Below are 20,902 nucleotides of genomic sequence, written 5' to 3' on the forward strand. Positions count from 1 at the left end.
ATAAGTAATTAGGTATGTTAATGATATGATCTTAATAATTACTAACGGCATGTGTCATTTAATTATGGACCAAGCCCAATCAAATGGCTTTTTGATGTCTTTATGGAAATGACATATTCACCAATCCATGTCTTAAAACTGATAGTTATATATCTTGTTTGGTTTTCTTAATAGTTTTTAGCAGTTTTATTTATTTCAGAACACAAACTTGGGTGGCTTTTAATAAATTATGTAAGTCAATAGAATAGATTTTCTTTTAAAACTGCATTTTCATTAGAATTGGCTGTGTAACTTCAGTATATACAGTGGAATGTACATAGAACATAGTTTTGTATATTTTTCCTTAAAGAAAAACAATGTAACCTTTTATACTTGTGCTTTCTAGCTTTTGGGACTAATACAAATACACAGAAGCCAAAAGCTGAAATTAAATCATCTTTATTGCTAAAAGTTAATTAACAAGTGATAAAGAGAAAAATTCACTATTACTATTAAAGATCTGGACTCACATAACTGCTCAGCTTTATCTGAAGGTTAACAGAAGGAAGGGTCTTGCACTTAAGCTAACATTTAACACGATGTATTTTAAACTAGAATTTTTAAACCACTCTAAAAGAATTACATGCCTCTTAGCTAATGTTGTAATTGTATCATATTACTTAGGTTCAAGTTCTTCCTTCAAAGAGTCATCAGAATAACATGGACTGAAGAGACTTTCGAACACTTGCCATCTCTTGCTGCTGCTGTTACATGAAAGGAAATATTAAACACTTGTTTAATTTTTAGATAAGTATTATACATATTTCAGCAAATAAAATATTTCAATGCTTGCATTACTTCTTTTTTTCAATTCAAAATGTAATGACTTACAGTTTCCATCATAATTTTTTTTTGCAACATAGCCATTTCTTTTCTAAGTTCATTTTGTGCACCAGTAAGTAGACTATCGTGATTCTTCTCCAAGTCCTCCATACTCTAAAACACAAAAGGCTAGTTCAGTTACAAACTACCATTTTTCATCTCAGATTCTAAACTTGTAGAATTAATTTTCAAAAGTAGGAACTTTTTAGTATTCAAATAATGTGCATTATTTATTCCAAATGAAAATATTCAGAGTAATACTGGAAACTAAAATACCCATTAAAGGAATAAAAGCATCAGACATGGATCAAATATTATTATAGGAGGTATAACAGTAGTGTATTTTGCTTGAAATATTGGGTTAATGAGCTGCTAAGGTCAAAATAGAACAAAAAAAGAATACCTTAATTTTTAAAATTTTTAGTAAGCTTTCTAAATATCAGGTAGTTACGTTATTATTACTAATAGTGCGATGGGAATTCATAAGGAGAAATAAAATGATCTGTAATATACCTCTTTTCAATTTATGAAAAACAAACTACATTATAAATCTTTTTCACCTAACAAATAGTGATCCTAACTCCTACTATATAAAAAGTATTATATTATTAAGTGTTGTGGAGAAAATAAAAATATTAATACATGATCACTCCCTTATTCCAGTAAGGAGAAACAAAAATAATGCAAAATTTTATAGTAGGAATGGAAATGCAGCTTGTAGCTATGTAGTAGAAAATAGGGACTAACTCCCAATTTATTTGGCAAAAGAGCAAGATTTAATAAAGAAAAAGTAATTAAAAGTATTTTAGAGCAAGACCATAAGTAAAAGCATGGAAGTACACAGTGATTTTAGAGAAAGCAGTTATCTGGAGGTGTGAGGATTACCGGACAAATGTAACAATTGAAGCATAGAGAAAATCATATTATGAGAGGGAACTTAAATGAGAAACTGACTTTTTCAAAAGAGACATTTTAGGAAAGTAATATGACAGACCTATGAAGGGTAGTTTGGAGAACAGAAAAAAATCAGCTGAGGTTTAACAGGATAAGCAAAGAATGATGTGGTTATAAACTAGGAAAATAGCTCTGGGAATTAAAAAAAGGAACCACAGCAGAAGTAAAAATTACTGGACCTACTAATAACTGGGTATGAAGAATAAGGGAGATGGAGAAGTCAAATACAATACTAAAGTTCCTAGCCTAAGTGGTAACATTTAGTGATAAGGTTTAGAAGAAATCTTTAGTATTTCATCAGTCTTAACACCAATTAAATGGTTTTTAGGCAGCCTTAGAGCAAGCTGACTGGGAACACTTTTAAAAGTAACTTCGGTATAAATACATATTAAAAGTTCTTTAAAAATAATTGGTCTAAAACTACTAGTTTACTCAGAGCATCCTGATTCTTTTAAAAGGGTGACATTTTAACATTTGAACAAGATTATCTAAAAGAATCTCCACATCAAAAAAAGAGAAAGAAAAAAGTATGTGTAGGATTACAATGAACTCCTATGAACAGTTACTAAAAAATAATATATCTGCATGAGTAAGAGGTCAATGCCACAAACCGTTATTTGCTAATATGTTAATATTTGCTAAAATATGTCAGATAATTCTTAATCCACAAGTTTTTAATCATCTGGCTTTATGATTATAAGATGCCATATAAAGCCATGTTTAGTCACTGTAATAATCCTAAAATGAAATATGCCATAAAATACATATATATTACATTAGAAAATAAAAAATTCTTCATTTTCAATTGGGTACTTTCTATTTAGCAAACACTAGAGATACAAAGACAAGTAAAAGACTACCTAGAAATGACTTACAGACTTTCTATTTTCAGTTAAGATAGGACTATTAAAGTATGAATTTTATGCACATTATGTACATTTAGGTAAAATTCCCAATTTACCATTTCCTGTTTGAAGACTCCCCATAAAAACATTAGAATTGTAAAAATATATTCAACACTTAAATCAAAATGGAAAGTAGTTAAGAATTTAAAATGTGTAAGCAAAATGGTTTTCCCCTTAAAAAGAAAAAATTATCTTCTACTTCTAATATAATGTTATATAAGAAGGTATTACATAACCAAATACAACAGACCTTTATGAACTGCTCATATAACTGTCTAATTGTTTTCAGTCTCTGGCTCTGAACAATTCTAGATTGTTGAAAAACCTTTTGTTGCTGTCGAAACATGTTCTACAAATGTAAAAGAAAAAAATTATAACAATTTCGGTATAATTTAAAATTTAGTAAAAAAATAATTCTACATTAAACTTAAAAGGAATGGTTTATAAGTGAACAGTTTTAACTATTATGACCAAGTTCACCACTAATACACAACAGTAATAATCCTACCAGTCACTGAGTAGGAACACTTAACAATACTCAAGATACGCTGTTTTGGTTTTGTTTTTAAATGTAGGCTCCATGTGAACTCACAACCCTGACATCGAGAGTTAGATGCTTAGGGACACCTGAGTGGCTCAGTTGGTTAAGTGATGGCCTTCAGCCTGGGTCATGATCCCAGGGTCCTTGAATGGAGTCCTGCATTGGGCTCCTTGCTCAGCAGGGAGTCTACTTCTCCCTCTCTGCCTGCATCTCTGCCTGCATCTGCCCCTGCTTGTGCTTTCTTGCTCACTCTCTGACAAATAAATAGTCTTACACCCTCCCCAAAAAAAGAAGAGTCGGACGCTTACCTGACTGAGCCACCCAGGCAACCCAACAATACTCAAAATATGTTTTAATTCTTGGTGCTTTCCATATCAACACATAATGAACCTTCCAATAATGCTGATGTTTCAGTTCCTACTTTCCACCAATGGTTTTTGTCCCCCACCCTACTTCAGCCATTCACATACTTGCTTATATCCTAGATTTTGTCATTGCCAGTAACTACAACTTCTACATAGTACTAATAGTAGAAGATGTCATATTAACTCTGTTAGATAACACTCTGAACTCTTTAACATATTATGTATGAACTAATTTCATCCTTAAAACAACTCTATGAGATAGGTATTATTACTCCCCTTTCATAGATAAAGAAAGTGAGGCACATAGATAATTTTTCCAGTTTTACAGCCAGTGTTTGGTCATACCAGGATAATTCCAGAGTATGTTTCCAGAATCCAGATCTAATCATTATTCATGCTGTTTCTCCATATAGCCCACTATCCAACCACTACTTGCTTACCAAGTACTCTTCATACTTAGTACTTGGTACACTCTTAGTACTACAACTCAATAATTTCTATCAATACGTAAAATTCACTCATCCTATACCTAGTTTTCACTATCCCCTATCCATATTCCTATGTCCTCACTTTCTTCCTTCCAAGCTTAAATTAGATGGTCAATCATAATTACTCCTTTCAAATGAAAGGAGTATATATATCCTGCCCAATTTTTACTCTGTCACACTTGTTTGGCCAAACCCCAATCCTGAAAAATTCAATGCTCCAGCTATTCTGCCTACATCCCTGCAGCTGCTCATGACTGGAGAAAACCCCACAATTATGCTGACACGCCTCACTTTAAATTATGATCACTGTGATCACAAGCCTAAATTTGATCCTTAATGCTGCTTGGAAATTTTATTTCCCTAGTCCATTTGCTGATCCGCTCAGGAAAGTATTTTATACCTTCTCATTTGACCTCAAAAAGCAACATGTTTTCTATCATCCAAGGACCTTAATTATTTCACTAGAGAAATATAAGTAATCCAAAGAGAACTTTGAGTATCTATCACTATTTCTACCTATGCACCTACACTTGTGCTCACATACTCCACCTTCTTCTGTTTTTAAGGATGAACTATCCCTGTTCTCTGCTACCACCAATTTCTTCACATGCTCCAACCATTCTTAAGAATTCAACAACTGTCCTCCTCTTTCCATTACTTTTTATTTTTCGCTCAAGATTATTCTTGTTGCACACAAACCTGTTGCTCTTTCTCCATTCTTAAAACCACACATTATTCCTTTTCTACTCAGGCCAACAACTCTGTTTCTTTCCTATTCTCTCTTACATGCATTCTTTTTTTTTAAGATTTTTGTTTATTTGATAGATCACAAGTAGGCAGAGAGGCAGGTGGGGGGGCGGGGAGCAGGCTCCCTGCTGAGCAGAGAGCCTGATACAGGGCTTGATCGCAGGACCCTGAGATCATGACCTGAGCCGAAGGCAGAGGTTTAACCCACTGAGCCACCCAGGCGCCCCTCTTACATGCATTCTAATCAAGTTTTTGCACTCCCTTTTCTACCAAAATAATTCTGCTTAAGAACACCAACAACCTTCACATTGCCAAATCCCCTCCTATTTCACCCATAAGGAGCATATGACAAAGCTAATCCTCTCTCCCTCTTAAAAGGCTTTCTTGACTTCACTTGGAGTCATTTTATCCCCCACCTATTATAGGCCACTCATTCTCAGTCTCTTTTACTGGTTCTCTCTCATCTTCTTGAACTCTAAACATTGAAGTACTTATTCCAGAGCTCAGTCCTTAGACCTCCTTTTACATTTACAATCACTCACTTGGTGATCTCGTCCAAACTCATGCCTTAAATGCTGTCTTTATGTTGAGAATTCCCAACTTTGTATGTTCAATTCATATCTCTTTCCAGAACTCCAGACACCTATACCAATGGCCTACTCAACACATCCCCTTGGATGTTTCATATTAACATTTCCAAAACTGAGGTGACCAAACAACCCCTAAAATCATCTAATATGAATAGTTACCTGAGCTCTTAAATAAGAAATGTGTGATAAGTTAATAAATTAATGAAATAAAAGGATAGTTAATGTAGTTGCATATATATGGGTGGGGCTCACTTCCACCTCCCATAGAGATGGGCATGAAACTCAAGTCTGGCCATTAAGAATAAACCATGGTTTGACCATAATGACTGGTTCAGGAATGGGCAAATGATCCAAACTAGATCAGTGATATTCCTCCACAGGACTTTTCTTTCTGCCAGTTTTTGATAAAAAACCAGTTACCAAGCTCGTAGCAAGTTTAAATTGCAAGAAGCTATCTTGCTTACCATATTGAAAGGGCCTATTACGGACTGGAGACAGAGCCCAAAGACACTATATAAGCAGTGCTTCCTTACACCCATTCAGCTATGCCTGAAGCTAAACTACCCCTGGACTCCTTTTGTATAAACTAATAATCCTTCCTTTGTACTCTCACAATTTCCGTCACTTTGGAACTGCAAGAATCACAACCAATATTGGAAGCAAAGGCCAACAGCTTTTGTAAGTAGGGTATGTGCCCGTAATTCTCTGGCTTACCATTCAGCAGGAATAAAACACATAGCCAGCATGGGAAATGAAACCAAGCTATCACAGATCTACCACATAGCTAGGCTCTCCATTTCTACTTGACACTTGGTTGTAATCGATTATAAAATTAAGCATGATACTAACAGCTAGTTTTTCTTCTTGTTCCTCAGCTTTCTGCACATCTATATCCCACTGCTGAAACAAAGTCAGAAATTGCTGAGAATATTCTTGGTTAAGCTTCTGCCTGTAAAACATAACAGTGAATTTTTCATATTTTATACCAAAACATTCAAAACAAAATTTGACATACTTTATAAGTACTACAGAAGGAAATAATGGCATCTTAAATTTTCAAATATGAAGCCAAAAAGTAAAATTTTATGATTTTGAAAGTATTCTTTTTCTAACCAGCTAACAGAAAAGCCCTCTCACATGATTCAGTTCTTAAAAACTATGAAAGTTTTACTATATGCATAATTTTTCCAGAAAGTTCCATTTCATCTCCAAGAAGTTTTTTTATTTTTGCCAACCAAATATAGGTTCTGATATGATAAATAGATTCAGTGAAGTTATGTTTATCATGTAAGATTTCCAAATAGAAATATTCCACTTAATTTTTCCCCATTTTGGTACAAGAATGATTTTGTAAAAAAGAACAATTAAGTCAATTCACCTAAAACACACAGATGTAGTATTTACATTAAGATGGATCTTTTTCTACATTGTTAAATAGGTAACTCTCATAAGGCTAATAATTTATATGACAATTTTTATTCAGTTGGCGTATTTCTAGAATGAATATGAATAACCTTTAAAAAACTCAGTTGTTATTTAAATGGAGGAAAAGATAACCTGCATTGATTTCTAAGAAATATATCTCAAGTCTATGAAGAAGGTTATAGAACTAAAGGACTTAAAGGAAAATCAAGCCAAATATATTTTTTACTAGAGACCCTGGCAAATAGAAGATGACAGTATTTTTCATAATTTGCAGCAATGAATACTAAGAAATGATACAATGTCATGGCTGTGAAAAAACCAACAACCTTACCTTTGCTCTTGCTGGGTTTTCCAAACATGTTCAATTTTCTGGTTACTAGTTTTGAGAGAAGCTTTGGTATACAATTCTAGTCTTTTTCTCTTGGCAAGAAGAGCCTTGTTAATGTCAGCTTTATTGAAAATAAACATTCATTACAGCTTAATATTGAAAATTATTTTGTTCCCACATATTTAAATTAAATAGAGATATAGGTGGTTCAACAGTTTTGGAAAGACATTTAAAAATAAATCTTAGGGATGCCTGGGTGGCTCAGTAGGTTAAACCTCTGCGTTCAGCTCAGGTCATGATCCTGGGATTGAGTCCTGTATTAAGGCTCCTTGCTAATCAGGGGGACTGCCTCTCCCTCTGCCTGCTGCTCTCCCTGCTTGTGCTCTCTCTCTCAATCTCTCTCTTTCTCTGACAAATAAATTAAATCTTAAAAAAAAAAATAAATTAAATCTTAAAGTAGGTATAATATTAAAAAGCCAAGATTATTTGCTTTTTTTCCTAAGAAAACTTTCGGCAATTAGTATCCCTATTTTGATTTTCCTAGAGCTAATTTTTTAATTTAGAGATGATTGAAAAAAAACTAAACATGAAAAAAGAAAGGGGAGTCTCAAAGACAGACCTTTAACTTCCTCAGGAGAAAACACTAATAAAGGCTAAATTTTTCTGAATTCGTAAAATATTCTCTAACTGAAAGAACTCATTTATATGAGTTATTGCTAGAACTCATCATATGAAACACACAAATTTTAAAAGAATACAAAAAGGGACAGTGGCTCAGTCAAGTGTCTGCCTTGGGCTCAGGTCATGATCACAGGGTTCTGGGATGGAGTCCTGCATCACAGCTCCCTGCTAAGTGGGGTGTCTGTTTCTCTTTCTGCCATATTCCCTTCCCCTTTTGTTCTCTCTCTCATACAAATAAATAAATTTAAAAATCTAAAAAGAATCCAAAAAGGATAAAAACAGTTAAGAAAATTATTTTTTAAAAAATATAATCTGTGATACTTTCAAATATAATTTTTACCAAAAGAGATAAAAACCAAGCATAGAAAAACCTTAATTTAAGTAAGTATCTTGATAAATTCACTCAAGTACCCTTTTAAATATTTCCATGGAATCTTTTTTTCCCCTGGACTTACTAAAAGAAAATTTTTTTCTTACTGAAGTATAGTTGACACACAATATTATAGATTAGTTTCAGGTTTATGACAATGATTTCTGGAGCTTTTTATAAGACATTTTCGTCCTATAAAACTGGTTTGCTAAATACTTGCATATGAATCTACCATCAATAATTTTTTTTTTAGTAATCATGATGGATCTGTATTATTATACAAATATTTCATATTTCCAGTATATACCTATGATAAATTTAGAAGACAGATTATAAAACAAACATTTTTCTACCACCAAATAGAGCAATGCTTTCAAAAAAGACTTGACTGAGTACATAATCCATATAGAGGAACCAAATATTGTTCTTTTTTAAGAATACTATTCCCTGGGGGCACCTGGATGCTCAGTTGGTTAAATGTCCCCTTTGGCTTAGGTCAATCTCCAGGACCTGGGATCTAGGCCACACTGTGTTGGGCTTCCTGCTCGGCAGGGAGTCTGCTTCTCTCTCCCTCTCCCTGTGGCCCTTCCCCTGGCTCATGCATGCGCGCACATGCGCGCACGCTCGCGCTCTCTCTCTCTCTCTCTCTCAAATAAATAAAATCTTTTAAAAAAAAGAAGACTATCCCCTAACACAGTTAATGTAACTAATATTAAATATACCATTTAAGGTTTATAAACTTTTTATCTGATTATATATTTCTCACTAGCTAGCAGGGTTACCTTTCTAAATGACATAGTTTAATAAAGTAAAAAATAACAATAAAGAGGTATTTTAAAGGGTTCAGTTTACACTGCTCCTAAGAAAAGAACACAGCAATGTCATAGAAAATAACTAAATTGAGAAAATGAAAAACTGACATATATACTGATATGTGTGTTTTTAACACTTGCTTTGTGAGTTTGTGGAAGTTCATATAAACAGGAGTAGAGACTTTCCCCTTCCATTTTTGTTCTAAAATTGCACAGTCCATTAAATTCACACATAATAAAATAAAAACACCATTCTTACCTCACCATTGTTAATACCATTCTTACTCTTCGCATTGACAACTGGAGATTAGGTAAGGAAATCTATATAGTTGAATCACACATACTTAGGGAAAATCTTATATATGAGGACAAGCATTAGATTAACAATCTTATAGTTCACTGATTAACATTTCCTATTACAGAGGTTATATGTTACACGGTTTAAAATAATTATCTTAAAAGAAAAATATCTCTTAAAACATACCTCCAAATCTTTCCAGCATATTTTGTACTTCACCCCTGTGAAATTACATTAGAAATTTTTTAATTAAGGATTGAAATATCACACAATGTGTTTTACATACAATATTCATTGGACAACCAAAGTAGACTTTTCTTAGTTTATGTAACACGCAAAAATTATTTTGAGCACATCACCCCATATCTTCAAACACTGCTGCAGAAGTCCTTTTCTTCCCATGCTTCTCAATTACTGGAGTCTTCCCTGCATTGACAATAAAAAAGAAAAATATTTTTGAAACTATTCCATTTTGGTAATTTTTAATGATGAACTATCTTAATTTGGAGGCTTTCAGGTTTTTCTGCCAACGTAACTTTTTAAAGCAGACATATAAATACAGTACTTGCTCTGCAGTTTAGATAGGATTAAATCAGGATCTAGGACCATTTTATAGGAACAATTTTGCAAGCCTTCCTGTGTTAATGTCATAGTAAGCCAGGTTTTTATTTATTTTTATATAATACAGATATTTATGCTATATAAAACTCATTTATTTATTTACAAACAGACATCTGGAGAATAATGACTGTAAAGGAAAGAGATGCTGTGTAAACTTTTCAAGCTCCAAATGAGAAACATGAAGTACATGAATAAAGTTTTATTATAGTCTAAAATGTAGTGCATCCGGAAGGAATGAACTACAGGACAGGGTCACTGCCCAACAACATCAACATTAGATATACTGTACCTTCGGTAACATCCTCCTCTGAACCACTCAGATCTTTTTTATCTTCCTTCTCAAAGTCAAAGGCTCTTACAACCTGATCCTCCATTGATGTCTTCCCAGATTTCCCTGCATGTTTTCTTCCAGAAGGCACCATATTTAGATGTTTTCTGATTTAAAAAAAAAAAAAAATCTCAAACCTTCTGAATCCAAAGACACCATTTAAGTAAACTGGTAAATTTCATAATTAACTATATCAAATAAAGAGGAATCTCCTCACTTATTTTGTTGGCCCAAATTAACAAAGAAGATAATGACAGCATCGACCCTGATTCCAGGTGTGAGGCGACGGAGAGTTGGTATCTGAGGGCTACACGATCTGAATTTCAGTCCCGCCTCTGTCAGATTCCGGCTAAATTCGGGCAAGAATCTAGTTTGTGCATTTCCGTCACAAAGTGAAACCGTAGTTGTTGACAGGTTCGATCCTGTGATCATGCCCCAAAATAAGTTTACAGCAAAATAAAAATAAGATAAAAACGTTCTGCAATGTGTGCCTTGAGAAATAACAATTCCGCCTAAGATGTTCACAACACAGACATTGAGGACAAAGGAAGAGAAGCCCTTAGTTCACCCTGTTTCTGACAGGTTTAGGGCGGGCGCGAGGGAGAGATGTGCAGACAGACGAAGGCCCACTCTGCTCCCTGGATATAAACTTGCCCAAAGCATCGCGACCAGTGAGACTCCCTTTCATCCCGCAGCTTTCCACCTGCCCCTCGCCTGATCCAGGCCCTGCGCTCAGTGAAGTTCACTGACTTCATTTTTCTGTCAGAGGCCCCTAGTAGAGCCAGTCGGAAAGATTTACCTCACAGATCCAGAAAAGCCTCTAGCTCGGTTGCCCGCGCTAGAAAAAATCCTCCCCTCCTCCCGCATGAAAAAAACCCCAATGGCCAAAGACCACAGGTATAGGTCTCCAGACAGTGTCGCTGCCACTCCAGCCTCCATGGCCCCAGCCCCTCACCTGAGGTGCCTGTCAGCTTGGCCAGCACGACGCTCCTCTGAGGCAACTCAGAATTCCCGCGGGAGAAAAGCCAGAGCCGCCTCGCCCGAGAGCGTCGCTGATTGGCTGGTGGCTGTGCGCGTGCGTATAGAAGACCCACAGTCTCCGCCCCTACGGGCAACTGACCACTAGACTGCTTACCCAGAGTGCCTTGCGGGCTGTGGCCTGTGGGTATTAGGGCTCTTGAGGTATGTACCTGCCTCGTTTTTGTTTGTTTGTTTTTTTAAACGTGTATAGTACTTGAAAAGTGCAGAATATAAAGTTACGAAACACGAGGAACACGTCCTAATTTGTGAAGCAGAATTTTACCAGAAGAACTCTTGGCATTTTGTCAGGAAATCCCTTCCATCCCATTACTTTTCCCGCCCCCAATTCCCCGGTCAGAGATATTTTCTCACTTATCCTGAATTCTGTGTAAATCATCGTCTCTCACATTTTCTAAGTTTTGTTTCCGCATACAAGTATCCTTAACCTTGCTTTGTTTTTGTGCGTGGATGGTACCCCCCCACCAAAAAAAATGTACCATATTCTTTGTAATATCCTTCCACTCGCTTTTTACTTAACCCGTCACTAAGAAAATCTATATTATCAGGTATAGCCATAGTTCTTTCATGTTCACTGCCATATAATATTTTATTGTTCCTCCTTTCCACAATTTATTCATTGATTTTCCTGGCCGTGCACGTGTGGGTTGTTTTCAGAGCATAGCCTATATAAACAATGCCGATATGAAATTCTGATCTCATGCATATGTGCTAAATTAGCTTTTGCAGAGAATCTAGGTGTGAAGTTGCTAGGTCATAAACTGGATGATAATAAGTAAGTGAACTTGTTTCCAATTTAGTCCCCACCAACAGAGTGAGTTCTCATTGTTTAGTCTATTCTTTTTTTTTTTTTTTTTTTAAAGATTTTATTTATTTGTTTGACAGAGAGAGAGATCACAAGGCAAAGAGGCAGGCAGAGAGAGAAGCAGGCTCCCCACCGAGCAGAGAGCCCGATGCGGGCCTCGATCCTAGGACCCTGGGATCAGAACCTGAACCGAAGGTAGAGGCTTTAACCCACTGAGACATGCAGGTGCCCCTGTTTAGTATATTCTTAATTTTGCCATTCTATAGGGTATAAAATGATACTACTTTGGGTGTGCTTTATATTTCTCCAGTCACTCAGAAGATTAAACTCTTATTATGCTTATTGGCTATTTGCATTTTCTTTTCCTTGAAATACCTATTTGGGGGTTTTTGTTGATTTGTAAGCCTTTATGTATGCTGGATACTAATCTTTATGACTTTTCCTGTATGTTTTCAAAGAAACATCTTTATTCTGAAGTCATAAAAATATAAAGGTTTTAAGGTTTTGTTTTTTATTTTTTAAGTCTTTGTTAATCTAGAATCGATTTTTGTGCTTGGTGTCAAGGTAGGATCCAGTTACTTTTTTTTGCCTTGTATGGAACCCAATTTCTTGAATAGTTCGTGCTTTCCCTATAACAGCTCTATGTTCCTTCGTATGATGTTTCTACATGTTTTTGAGTTTGCTTCTTTAACATATTCCACTGGCCAGTCTGCATGTCCCTGTGCCAAAACCATAGTTTTCATCATTCCAGCCTTATTATATCTTTGGTATCCTTTTTTTGGGGGGGGGGCGCAGCAAAGCAAGGTTTATTGAGCAATGGCAAAGTGACAGTACAAAGCTCCCAAAGAGGGAGGGGACCGATGGGGTTGCGCTATCTTTAGTATTTAATAGGGCAAGTCTCATACCTTATTTTCTTCAGGAGTATTCTGTGTATTTTTGAACTTTTTCTTTTCATGTAAATTTTAGAAACTGTTTTCTAAGTTCCATGAAAAAAAACCTCTTGGATTTTGATTGGAATTGCACTGAATCCAGAGCTCAGTTTGAGGAAATGAAGTCTTCTTAGTCTTGAATATAGCATATTTTCCATTTATTTAGAACTTCTTTAGTATCAGTCAATAAAGTTAGTCCTTTTTTTCTGTGTACAGGGGTTTCACTGTTATCAGATTTATTTATAAATTATATTGTTTTTTTTTCTGATTGCTGGTATATAAAAATCCAGTTGATTTCTGATATTGATCTTATTCTTATACCCAGCTGGATATAATAATTTGTGGAGGCTGAGACGGTATAATCATATCATCTGTGAATAATGACATTTTTGTTTCTAATTCTTAGGCTTTTTTTTTTCTTTCTTTTCTGACTGTACTCATGAGAATGTTTAGAGATGAGTAGAAGCATCAATATTGAACATTCTTTCCTATTTTAAAGATCATGTTTCTAAGGTTTCTACTAACAATGATGATGCTGTATGTAGATAGTTGCTCTTTTTGCAAATGTAGCTTCTATTTGTGATTCGGTTAAGTTTTTTGTTTGCTATGTTTGTTCTGTTATTCTGTTTTAAATCATGAATGAGTGCTGCATTTTATTTAATTATTTTTATATCAAAATGATCTTTTCTCTTTATTTTGTTGATGTGGTGAATAAGATTTATATGTTTTTCTAGTGTTAAACCAAACCTACATTCCTGTGATAAACCCAAGTTGATCATGATGCATTAATTTTGTGAGCACGTTGCTATATTTGGTTTATACAGCATTTTGTGTCAATTTTCATGAGTGAGATTGGCTTGTAATTTTCTGCTCTTACCTAGTTTGGAATGAAGTCTATGTACCTGGCTTGCGCCATGTTATCAAGTCTTCATTCAAATGCTAGTATTCATATCAGTGAGGACTTTTCTGCCCCTACCTACTTTTAAATATTGTAAATGCAAACTTTGAACCTTACTTTCTCTTACCCTATTCTCCTTCATCATGTACCTTTCTCCTAGCACTTAACATTTTTTATTATACGTGTAATTTATTTACTTTATTGTCTCCCCCAGCCCACTTTAGAATGTAAACTCTGAAGGGCAGACAGGATTGTATATAGTGTGAGGAACAGATTTAATTTCATCTTTTTCCAAGTATCTATCCAATTATCCCAGCAACATTGACTAAAACATCAACCTTTGCCCTCCCACACCCCATTCAAAATACTACCTTTATGGGCGCCTGGGTGGCTCAGTGGGTTAAGCTTCTGCCTTCAGCTCAGGTCATGATCTCAGGGTCCTGCATCGGGCTCTCTGCTCAGTGGGAAGCCTGCTTCCCCCTCACTCTCTGCCTGCCTCTCTGCCTACTTGTGATCTCTCTCTCTCTGTCAAATAAATAAATAAACAAAATCTTTTTAAAAAATACTACCTTTATTATACACTAAATTTCCATAAAGAGTGGGTCAACTTCTGGATTTTGTTACATTCCACTGACCTATAATTTATGTACCAGTACCACAATGAATTATAGACACTTACGAGTGTGTGTGTGTGTGTGTGTGTGTGTGTGTATAAATAAAAGATTTACTTATTTATTTTAAAGAGAGAACAAGAGTGCACACAGAGAGAAAAATCTCAGGCAGACTTCCTGCTTAGTGGGGATCCCCATGTGGGGCTCAACCTCACCACAGTGAGATCACACCTGAGCCAAAACCAAGAGTCGGAAGCTTAACCAAGTGTACCACCCAGGTGCCCCATGAGCTTATTTTAATATTTGATAGGCTACTTTCCATGACAGTTAATTTTTTCAGGAATTTCCTAGCTATTCTTACATTTTTTTAAGAGATTTTATTTATTTGAGAGAGAGAGAGAGGGAAAGGGAGCAAACGTGGAGAGGCAGAGGGAGAAGGAGAAGCGGATTCCCCACTGAGCAGTGAGCCCGATGCAAGACTCAATCTCAGGACCCTGGGATCATTACCTGAACTGGAGACAGACACTTAACCTACTGAGCCACCCAGGTGCCCCTTTGCATTTTTAGAAATGTGACTTTTAGCATCATCTTGTGTCTCTCTAAGAAGAAAAACCTTGACTTTTTAGAAGTTTTTATTTAAATTCCATTTCGTTAGTGTACATACAGTGTAATATTAGTTTCAAGTATACAATATAGTGATTCAGCATTTCCGTACAACATCAGGTGCTCACCATAGCAAGTGCACTCCTTAATACCCCTCTGTTTTACCCATCCCTCCACCTGCCTCCCTTCTAGTAACCAGCAGTTTGTTCTCTATAGTTAAGAGTCTGTTTCTTGGTTTGCCTCCCTCTTTTTCCCCTTTGCTCATTTGTTTTGTTTCTTAAATTCCACATATGAGTGAAATCGTTGGTATTTGTCTTTCTATGACTGACTTATTTTGCTTAGCATGATTCTTTCTAGCTCCATCCCTGTCATTGCACGTGGCAAGATTTCATTCTTTTTATGGCTGAATAATATTCCATTCTCTATATACCAGATTTTCTTTATCCATTCATCAGTTGATGGACAGTTGGGCTGTTTCCATAATTTGGTTATTATATACAATGCTGCTATAAACGTCAGGGTGCATATATACCTTTGAATTAGTATTTTGGTATTCTTTCAAACAAATGTAGTTCTTCAATTTTATTTTTAATTGAAATACTCTAACTCAGTACCCTGTAATCTGGATCATACCTGTGATATTAAATGTGTTACCACTTGTTTTATGATTTAGCACAAGGGCCATTTAAAAAATTTATTCTATGTGTACTTGATAAGAATGGGTAAGCTCTGATTGGGAGGTCCTCCGTTCTAAATATGTCCATCTAATTAAGTTTACTAATTGTATCATTCAGATCCTTTAAGACTTGGCTGATATCTTTGTCTTATTGGCCTAGGGATAACTGAGGAGTTACTGGTTATGTGCTTAAAGTCTTCTATTCTGGTAGTGGATTTGTATGTGTTACCTTATAGTGCTATCAATTTTTGATTTTTGTATTTTGAAACTAGTTAGGTACATACAAGTTTAGAATTTAGTCAACTTTTAAGGGCTTCTGGGTGGCTCAGTGGGTTAAGCCTCTGCCTTTGGCTCAGGTCATGATCTCAGGGTCCTGAGACGGAGCCCTGCATTGGGCTCTCTGCTCAGCAGGGAGCCTGTTTCCCCCTCTCTCTCTGCCTGCTTCTCTGCCTACTAGTGATCTCTCTCTGTCAAATAAATAAATAAAATATTTAAATATATATATATATTTAGAATTTATTCAACTTTTGGTCAGTTGAAACTCTAATCATTAGGTAGTTACTTTAATAATGCTTTTTATCTTAAATTATATTTTTTATATTAATAAAACTTCCATGTGTTTCTTTTCTTTAGTGTTTATCTAAGATATCTTTTCTCATGTGTTTACTTTTAGACTTCCTACATCCTTTTATATTTCATGTGTACCCCATGGTGCATATCCAGTTTTGTTTTATGTTATACTATTTGGGGCATGTAGGCTGTTGGTCAGGGTGTTTCAGTTTTCCTCAAAGTGTGTTCTCCAGGAATCTACTTCAAACCCAACCACATCATGGTTTCTGGGTTCCAAATGAAGCCAGAAGAAAGCAAGCCCCAAAGAATGACCATTTTCAAACCTCTGCATTTGTCCTATGTGCCAAAGTTATTCAAATAGCCAAGCCCTGCTTCGGAGAGTGAAGAAATAAATTCAATCTTTTTTTTTTTTTCTTTAAGATTTTTAAAATTTATTTGAGAAAGAGAGAGAAAGCACGAGCAGGGGGAGGTACAGAGGAAGAAGCAGGGAGCCCGATGTGGGACTTGATCCCAGGACCCCAGGATCATGACCTGACCAAAGGCAGGTGCTTAACAGACTGAGCCACTCAGGCACCCCAAATTCTACTTCTTGATGGGCGGAACAGCATAAGTATGTACATACAGAGACAGGGAAATTATTGTAGCCATCTCTGCAAATAAGTTATCACAAACCTCTTTTATATTTTGCATCTCTCTGTATCTCTGCTATAGTGTGGGCAATTATACTTGGTTAAGTCACTATGTGAAATGCAAACAAATACAGTTGTGAATGATATAGAAGTATAGTTGAAATTTTTCTTACCCTCTTTGCATTAGCTAGGGTAGACTATTACTGCAACAAATAAAACCAAGCATGTATAATGACTCAAAAAAAAAAAAAGATTTTGTTTCTTCTCTAACAGTACTGGGAAAGTAAATAGGTCCTTAGTGAACTTTCAGTGTGCAGTCATTTAAGGACCCAGGCTGATGGAAACTCTGCCATCTTCAACTTACGGGTTCCAAAGTTGCCAAAGAAGTGGTCTCTGTCCCAGCCAGCTATATGGGAAAAGAATATGAAGGAGCACAGGTAAGAGATTTAAGTGACACACATTATTTCTGCTCACATTTTATCACCTAGAAACTCAGTCACGTGTAGACACCTAACAGCAGGTACAATATTATTCAAGGAGAAACTCATAAAAATGGTTTAAAACATGAAATGAAAATTTAGAACAAAATTAAATTAGGCTCTGCCACTTATAAACTGTGAGACCTTGGGCAAATTACTTCACCTTTCTAAGCCTCTGTTTCTTTCTTCACTAATGTAAGGGGTGTAATGGTATTTATCTCTTAGAAATTTGGATTTTAAAAAGTGAAATAAGGCATAAAAACTCTTAGTAGGCACTCAATAGCATATAGAAAGTACTCAGTAAACATAAGTTATCAACATTACTAATATCATGATGGTTATTTGTTGAATCACTGGTATACCATTTCCTGAATATCAAACATGAATGCTACCAGTGGCAGACATATTAAATAATATAGAAATTTAAAATTTTCTTAATAAAAATTAGAATTCATATTTTATTAACAAGTGCATATTTAGGGATGGAAAATATGTTTTTTTAAAAATGAGAGTTATTCAGAAGATATAAAATGTCAGAAGGCATCTTTGAGTCTTTAAGGATGTATTTCTCAAAACAGATCTAAGATGTCCACAGCTATTCAATCAAAAAGAAGACTGCTTGCATAGACTGGTTTAGAAGGACTCTGTGGTGGTCACTGCTCTCACAGTTTTGAGGCCAGTCTCTCATATGCTGTCCCATTCAGTTCTGTCTGTAATAGGCAAATTATGTGATTTTATTAAGTTTAGTGAGGTGACACACTGCACATCAAACAGAACTTTGTAGACTAATTTTTTTAACCCGGGAGCTCTTTTCTTTCAAGTGCCTTTAAAAGAGCCTTATGGCGGGGCGCCTGGGTGGTTCAGTGGGTTAAAGCCTCTGCCTTCGAGTCAGGTCATGATCCCAGGGTCCTGGGATCGGGTCCCCCATCGGGCTCTCTGCTTGGCGGGAAGCCTGCTTCCTCCTCTCTCTCTGCCTGTCTCTCTGACTACATGTGATCCCTGTCAAATAAATAAATAAATAGACAGATAGATAGATAGATAGATAGCAAGCAAGCCTCATGGCAGCTGCCATTTCTCTCCCACTACCTCTCTTGCTTGCTTCTCCAAAATACCTCTTCCCTATTTTTCCTTTTTCCTGTTGCCCTGGATCTTCCCTTTTGGGTTACTCTATTACTCTATTTTGTAAACAACATAACTTTCTCATGCTCCTATTGTATCCACCTTATAATTCCAGTCACCAAAACAAAGGAGCTTTGTTAGAAGTTTTGAAAGGAAAAGGAAAAAAAAAGAAAGAAGTTTGAAACGGACAAGATGATACATAACTTAGTTGATATTTTTGCAATCGCAGAAAAAAAAGTATAACTTAGAAAGTTAATTTTTTTTTAAAGATTTTTTATTTATTTATTGTCAGCACAAGCAGGCAGAGTCACAGGCAGAGGCAGAGAGAGAAAGCAGGCTCCCTGCTGGACAAGGAGCCCGATGCGGGACTTGATCTCAGGACCCTGGGACCACGACCGGAGCCAAAGGCAGCGGCTTAACCGACTGAGCCACCCAGGCATCCCTAGAAAGTTAATTTTCTAGACAGTTGTCCCAAGCATCCTTAACATCTCCTTCTTGGTCTCCCCCTGTTCACTTACTGAACACAGTGGCATTTGGCACAGCCTTCTCACCCCAAGTCTTGCCCTCATCTTTTGACCTCTCAGTTTCTTAAGGTCCTCATCTAAAATGACCTGCCCTGCACTCCCATTTAAAGACCCTCACTCTTATGGCCACACCTGAAGCTGCTCCACCCTCGTAATTCCCCTGTCAGATATCCTACTCTCAAACCACTATGTCCCACCTTTCCAGCTCAGTCTCTTCTGTTCACACTATAAATACATGCCAATCTTCTCCAGACTTTCAGTCCATTACCGTTTTAACTTTTCCTTTCTCCATGAGCCGCCCTTTTGTCTATGATTCAAATTCCATTATTTCAGTCAGTATCATGCAAATAACAACCTGTACTTTCACTGCATTTGTCTGGCGAAATGTTATTTCTGCAAACACTCAACTATCTTCCTCTGTGCTACCTACCCTCACTCTGGTGCCTCTGAAGAAAATCATCCAAAGGAACAAATTTGTGGCACTTTTATTTTGAGTTCCAGCCTCAGTTGGGCCCTCAGCTTTGCCCTAAATTCTCCCAGTTCCCCTGTGGCAACTCATTGTCCCCAGCCCTTTCTACTCTATCCAATCTTGAACACTAACACTTTCCCTTCACACTTAGTATTTAACAATCCCATTCTTTTTTTTTTTTCCCCCTGAGGGAGTAGTTCACACTGAAACCCCCAAAACTTCTGCCATCAAAGCTACAGCCTACCTGGGTCTCAGTCCTCTTGTCTTCTAAGAATCTTACATTATTCATTCTTTCTCTCCCTTTCTCTGCTCTATCCCTCCCATTAACATTTACAAATATTCTAATATCTCACAACTTTAAATATTCATGGGCCTTAATTCCAAACAATTACTCCCCTATGTCTTCCTCTTAGCCATCAAAATTCTAGAAACAATTATCTAAGCTTGTTGCCTCAAATTCCTTTCCTTCCAAATACCCTGTAAACCACACTAAACCACCTTTGGTCCTTTCTACTTTAAAACTGTACTCACTCTAAAGTGACCAGTGACCTCCATATTGCTAAATCAAATGCATGTTCTCTGGTCCTAATCTCATTTGACTTTCAGCAAGTCAAACTGTTAACCATTTTTTCCCCCTTCTTCATTCTGTCTTCCTTTGCCTTCTGTACCTACAGATTCTCTTGATATCCTCTTATTCTGGCAGTTTCTTAGTATCTTTGTTAACTCTTCCTTCTTCAATGGACCCTCAGATGTTGGAGTTCTCCAGGACTTGTTTTACTTAGTTCTCAATTTGTATGCTTTCTCTAAGTGTTTTCATATATACATGGCTTCAAATACAAGAGTTTCGCAAAGTGTGGTTCATGGGCCAGCATGTGTCAGGATCACTAGCAGAAGATGAAGTGGGGAAATGTGGGTTGGGGGGAGGGGAAAGAGGTGTTAAAGTGCAGATTCCTAGACCCCATGGTAACCTACCAAATTAACTCTGTGGGTAAGGACTGGGAATCTGCATTTTAAATAATTCTCCATGTCATGCTCATAAGGACTAAAATTTGGAACCACTAACTTCATTTGCTACATTAACAAGAACAGCTCAACATCTCCATCTGGTGACATACTAACACCAATGCCTTATTTTCTCATAACTTAAAAATATGAAAACTAGAAAGGAAATAAGAAACAGAAGATATGAATGATGGATCTGCCCCATGAGTAATCAAGATTAGATTATGTTATCTTTT

General features: G+C 36.1%; 2 protein-coding genes across 6 annotated transcripts in view; one reads left to right on the forward strand and one right to left on the reverse strand.

The window, feature by feature from the left end:
• The window catches only part of CHPT1 (choline phosphotransferase 1), a 31,017-nt gene extending 30,181 nt beyond the window's left edge, over window positions 1-836 (forward strand). For all 4 annotated transcript variants that reach the window (XR_004381107.1, XM_032844296.1, XM_032844295.1 and 1 more), the window contains one exon: window positions 664-836. Coding sequence is in view for 3 of the 4 variants with exons in the window: in XM_032844296.1 (XP_032700187.1) it covers window positions 664-708 (45 nt within the window). In the remaining variant the exon portion in view is untranslated. The remainder of the gene's footprint in view (window positions 1-663) is intronic.
• SYCP3 (synaptonemal complex protein 3) lies at window positions 473-11,435 on the reverse strand. 2 transcript variants are annotated; one of them, XM_032844298.1, is made up of 9 exons: window positions 11,270-11,435; window positions 10,276-10,421; window positions 9,725-9,791; window positions 9,552-9,586; window positions 7,208-7,325; window positions 6,301-6,400; window positions 2,971-3,069; window positions 871-975; window positions 473-743 (listed from the first exon to the last, which is right to left on the reverse strand). In XM_032844298.1, exons 2-9 carry the CDS (start codon window positions 10,406-10,408, stop codon window positions 690-692), a joined length of 711 nt encoding a protein of 236 aa, XP_032700189.1. In that variant the 5' UTR covers window positions 10,409-10,421; window positions 11,270-11,435; the 3' UTR covers window positions 473-689. The 2 variants fall into 2 exon arrangements, with proteins under 2 accessions (XP_032700189.1, XP_032700190.1); XM_032844299.1 differs by lacking the exon at window positions 11,270-11,435 and adding an exon at window positions 10,532-10,741.
• Window positions 11,436-20,902: the final 9,467 nt, after the last annotated feature.

The sequence above is a fragment of the Lontra canadensis genome, unplaced genomic scaffold (assembly GCF_010015895.1).
Source record: "Lontra canadensis isolate GAN:19392208 unplaced genomic scaffold, GSC_riverotter_1.0 scaffold150, whole genome shotgun sequence".
NCBI classification, from domain to species: domain Eukaryota; kingdom Metazoa; phylum Chordata; class Mammalia; order Carnivora; family Mustelidae; genus Lontra; species Lontra canadensis.

Excerpts from the sequence above, each read along its gene's own strand:
- SYCP3 (XM_032844298.1), bottom strand. The coding sequence starts at position 10,408 with ATGGTGCCTTCTGGAAGAAAACATGCAGGGAAATCTGGGAAGACATCA. Across the intron at positions 9,792-10,275 it reads AGAGGAGGATGTTACCGAAG|GGAAGACTCCAGTAATTGAG; the intron begins GTACAGTATATC and ends TTGTCAATGCAG. Across the intron at positions 6,401-7,207 it reads AAAACCCAGCAAGAGCAAAG|GCAGAAGCTTAACCAAGAAT; the intron begins GTAAGGTTGTTG and ends TATGTTTTACAG.